The 3933-nt window shown below is 33.4% G+C and overlaps 1 protein-coding gene across 1 annotated transcript; it reads left to right on the top strand.

Annotated features, from left to right (window-relative positions):
• Positions 1 to 208: 208 nt before the first annotated feature.
• On the top strand, positions 209 to 1198 carry LOC131276815 (olfactory receptor 7A17-like). Its single transcript, XM_058290389.1, has one exon. It carries the CDS (start codon positions 209 to 211, stop codon positions 1196 to 1198), a length of 990 nt encoding a protein of 329 aa, XP_058146372.1.
• Positions 1199 to 3933: the final 2735 nt, after the last annotated feature.

The raw sequence follows: 3933 nt of genomic DNA, 5'->3' as shown, positions 1-3933 counted from the left end.
TGTTTTCCCTGGTATATTCACGTAAAGGGTTCTACATATTATCTCTCTTTCTTTCTATCTTTTTATCTATCAATCTATCTATATATCTAATAAAAAATCATTAACTTAATGAGTTTGCAAACTTTGGAAGTTATGATAATTTGCTGCTTTCTGCTTGTGGCTAAATCTGCATTTCTCTGCTCTCTTTTCCAGTAGTATCATCAGCTACATGGAACCAGAAAACCAAACACATGTTTCAGAATTTATCCTCCTGGGTCTCTCAGAAGATACTGAAGTGCAGCCATTTCTCTTTGGACTGTTCCTGATCATATACATGGTCACCTTCATTGGTAACTTGCTCATCATCCTGGCCATCATCTCAGACTCCCACCTCCACACTCCCATGTACTTCTTCCTCTCTAACTTGTCTTTTACAGATATCTGTTTCACCTCCACCACTGTCCCAAAGATGCTGCTGAACTTACAGACAGAAAGTAAAATTATAACTTATGAAACCTGCATCATCCAGATGTATTTTTTCATGCTTTTTGGACAATTGGATAGCTTCCTCTTGTCTGTGATGGCCTATGACCGCTATGTGGCCATCTGTCACCCTCTGCAATACACAGTCATCATGAACCCCCAGCTCTGTGGCCTCCTGCTGCTGGCATGCTGGTTATTGAGTGTTTTAGTCTCTCTTTTACATGGCTTACTGGTTTTGAGGTTGTCTTTTTGTACAGTGTTGGAAATCCCCCATTTTTTCTGTGAAATTAATCAGGTTATCCAACTTGCTTGTTCTGACACCTTCCTCAATGAATTAGTGCTGTATTTTGCATTTGGACTTCTGGGAATTATTCCACTCACTGGAATCCTTTTCTCTTACTCTAAAATTATATCCTCGATTTTGAGAATTTCAACAGCTGGGGGAAAGCATAAAGCTTTTTCTACTTGTGGGTCTCACCTCTCAGTAATGTCCTTGTTTTATGGTACAGTTCTTGCAGTGTATCTTAGTTCTGCTGCTACTCAGAACCCAAGGGCAAATGCAATAGCCTCAGTGATGTACACGGTGGTCACTCCCATGCTGAACCCCTTTATCTATAGTCTTAGAAACAAGGACATAAATCTTGCCTTTAAAAAAGTTGACAAACAATCTTCCTATAAAAGAATCATTTGTCTCAAATTTAGAAAAATGCCCCTGATTAACAGAGTTGAAAACTGAGAGATCAAAATTTAGATACTCTCATAAGTGTATAGAAAAAATGTTACTTGCCAAATTTTCAGCATTCTACTTCTTTAAATTTTATTTACCAAATCCACCTCTTTCTTCCATATTTTATTTTGAATCAAATAGTGTCTCTTATAGTATTCTCTAGAATCAGTATTAAAGTCAGAAACAGTTGCCTGAATTTTCAGAAGCAAAATAGTTAATAGATGTAATTTGGTATTTATAAAATTGTCAGAGATACCAGAAGGATAAAGGTATACTGCAGTTGCTGCCAGGACAAAGCAACCACTTTTTTAAAAAGTCTCAAAATCGTTTTTGTAGATACATATTGACAAACTTACAATTCATTCAATTTCTACAATCAACTGTATTTGCTATAATCACATAATTGCGCATTTACCACTTTTATCATTATTAGAGCATTTTCATTATTTAAATAATTCTAATAAAAAACAATGAAACAATAGAATTCCACACCTCTCAATCTCTATATATTTCCTCCACAGCATAGAGCTGATGTTTCTAGTTATTCTATCCAAAGTGTATAATCAATGGTTTTTAGTATTATCTCAGTGTTGTATATTCATCATCTCAAAAATTTTAGAACAATTTCATTAAACCAGAACGGAATATTCCACACCACTTATCATTCTTACCTCAGATTTCCATAACCACTACTGTACATGCATCTTTATAAATTGAATTATAATTACATTTTATATAAGTGAAATTATACCATATATAGTCTCTCGTCTCCACTTATTATAATGTTTTGAGCTATTTTGTATGATATTAATAATTTGTACTGTTTACTTACATTTGTACAGCGTGAAAGAATAATGAACATATATATGCAATTCTACTCATATTCATTTCTCATAATATATTTATACTTCACATGGTTAATTTAGTTCATAATAGGGCAATCATAAAGCATTTGCCCTTTGGTGTTAGGCTTGCTTCACTCAACATAATGTCCTCCAGGTTCATCCATGTTTCCATGTTTCACAACTTCATTTATTCTTAGTGCTACACAATATTCTATCATTTGTATAATCCACAATGTGTTTATCCATTCTTCAGTTGATGGACACCAGGGTTGTTTCCATTTTTTGGTTTTTGTGAATAACACAACTAGGAACATCGATGTGTAGATATCTGTTCATTTCACTGCTTTCCATTCTTTTATGTATATACCTAGCAATGGTATTGCCAGGTACCATGGCAAGTCTATATTCAACTTCTAAAGGAACTGACAAACAATCCTCTACAGTGGCTGTACAATTCTACATTCCCATCTACATTGAATAAGTATTCATATCTCTCCACATCCTCTCCAACATTTACAGTTTTCCAAGTTTAATAGCGGCCAGTCTAATAGCTGTTAAGTGATATCTCATTGTACTTCTGATTTGCATTTCCCTAATCTCCAGCAATATTGCACATTTTTTCATGGCTTTCTTTGCCATGTGTATTTCTTCTTTGGAAATTTTTTTTCAAGTTTTTTGCTCAATTTTTGATCAGATATTTTCTCTTTTTATTGTTGAGTTGTATGATCCCCTTATAAAGAATGAGTATTAAGCCCTTATCAGATATGGAATTTCCAAATATTTTCTCCCACTGTGTTGCCTATTTTTTCAACATTTTGCAAAGTCTTTTGAGGTTGAAAAGTTTTGAAGTATGAGGATGCAACATCTATCTTTTTTCTTTTTTTTTTTTTGGTGCTCATGCTTTGGGTATAAGATTTAAGAAACTACCACCTACCACAAAATTTTGAGGATGTTTTCCCAAATTTTCTTCTAGGAATTTTATGGTTGCTGTTTTCATATTTAAATCATTGTTCTATTTTGAGTTAGTTTTTGTGTAAGTTTTGAAATCAGGGTTTCCTTTCTTTCTTTTGGGTAAGTATATCCAGTTCTCCCAGAAACATTTATGGAATAGCATGTTTTGACCCAGTGAGTGAGCTGAACAGCCTTGTCAAAATTGTTGGACTGACTGTAGAAATGAGGTTCAATTTTTGAGTCTTGACTCAGTTCCTTTTGTCTGCCTGTTCTTATGGCAGTTTCATGTTGTTTTGTCCCATTGTAGCTAAATAGTATGTTTTAAAATCATGAAGTGAGAGTCCTCCAACTTTGTTCTTTTTAAGGACACTTTGGCTATTAGGTGTCACATATCCTTCGAAAACATTGAATACTACCTTTGTGGTTTCCACAAAAAAGATTGTGGTTTTTATTGGGATTACATTGAATTTGTAAATCAGTTTGGGTAAAATTGATATTTTAATATTTATTCTCCCAATCATGAACACAGAATGTCCTTCAATTTAAGTTTTCTTCAGTTTCTTTTAGGAGTGATTTGTAGTTTTCTGAATACAAGATTTTTATGTCCTTGTTTAATTTTATTCTTAAAAATTTGATTATTCACTGTAATAAATAGAATTATTTCTGATCTCTTCCTCAGATTACACATCAGTAGTGTATAGAAACACTATTGATTTTTGCATTTTAACCTTGTATCTGACCACTTTCCTGAACTTGCTATTAATTCTAGTAGCTGTGATGTGGTTTTTACAGGATTTCCTAGATACAGGATCATGTCTTCAGAGAATAGTGAAAGTTTTACTTCTTTTCCTATTTGGGTACCCTTTATTTCTTTGACTATCCTAATTGATCTAGCTAGAAATTCTAGCACAATACTGAATAATAATAATGTCAGTCAGCATCCTTATC

The sequence above is a fragment of the Dasypus novemcinctus genome, chromosome 30 (assembly GCF_030445035.2).
Source record: "Dasypus novemcinctus isolate mDasNov1 chromosome 30, mDasNov1.1.hap2, whole genome shotgun sequence".
Classification (NCBI taxonomy): Eukaryota; Metazoa; Chordata; class Mammalia; order Cingulata; family Dasypodidae; genus Dasypus; species Dasypus novemcinctus.
The sequence above is the reverse complement of the archived record's forward strand: the minus strand, read 5'-3'. Positions and strand labels throughout refer to the sequence as shown.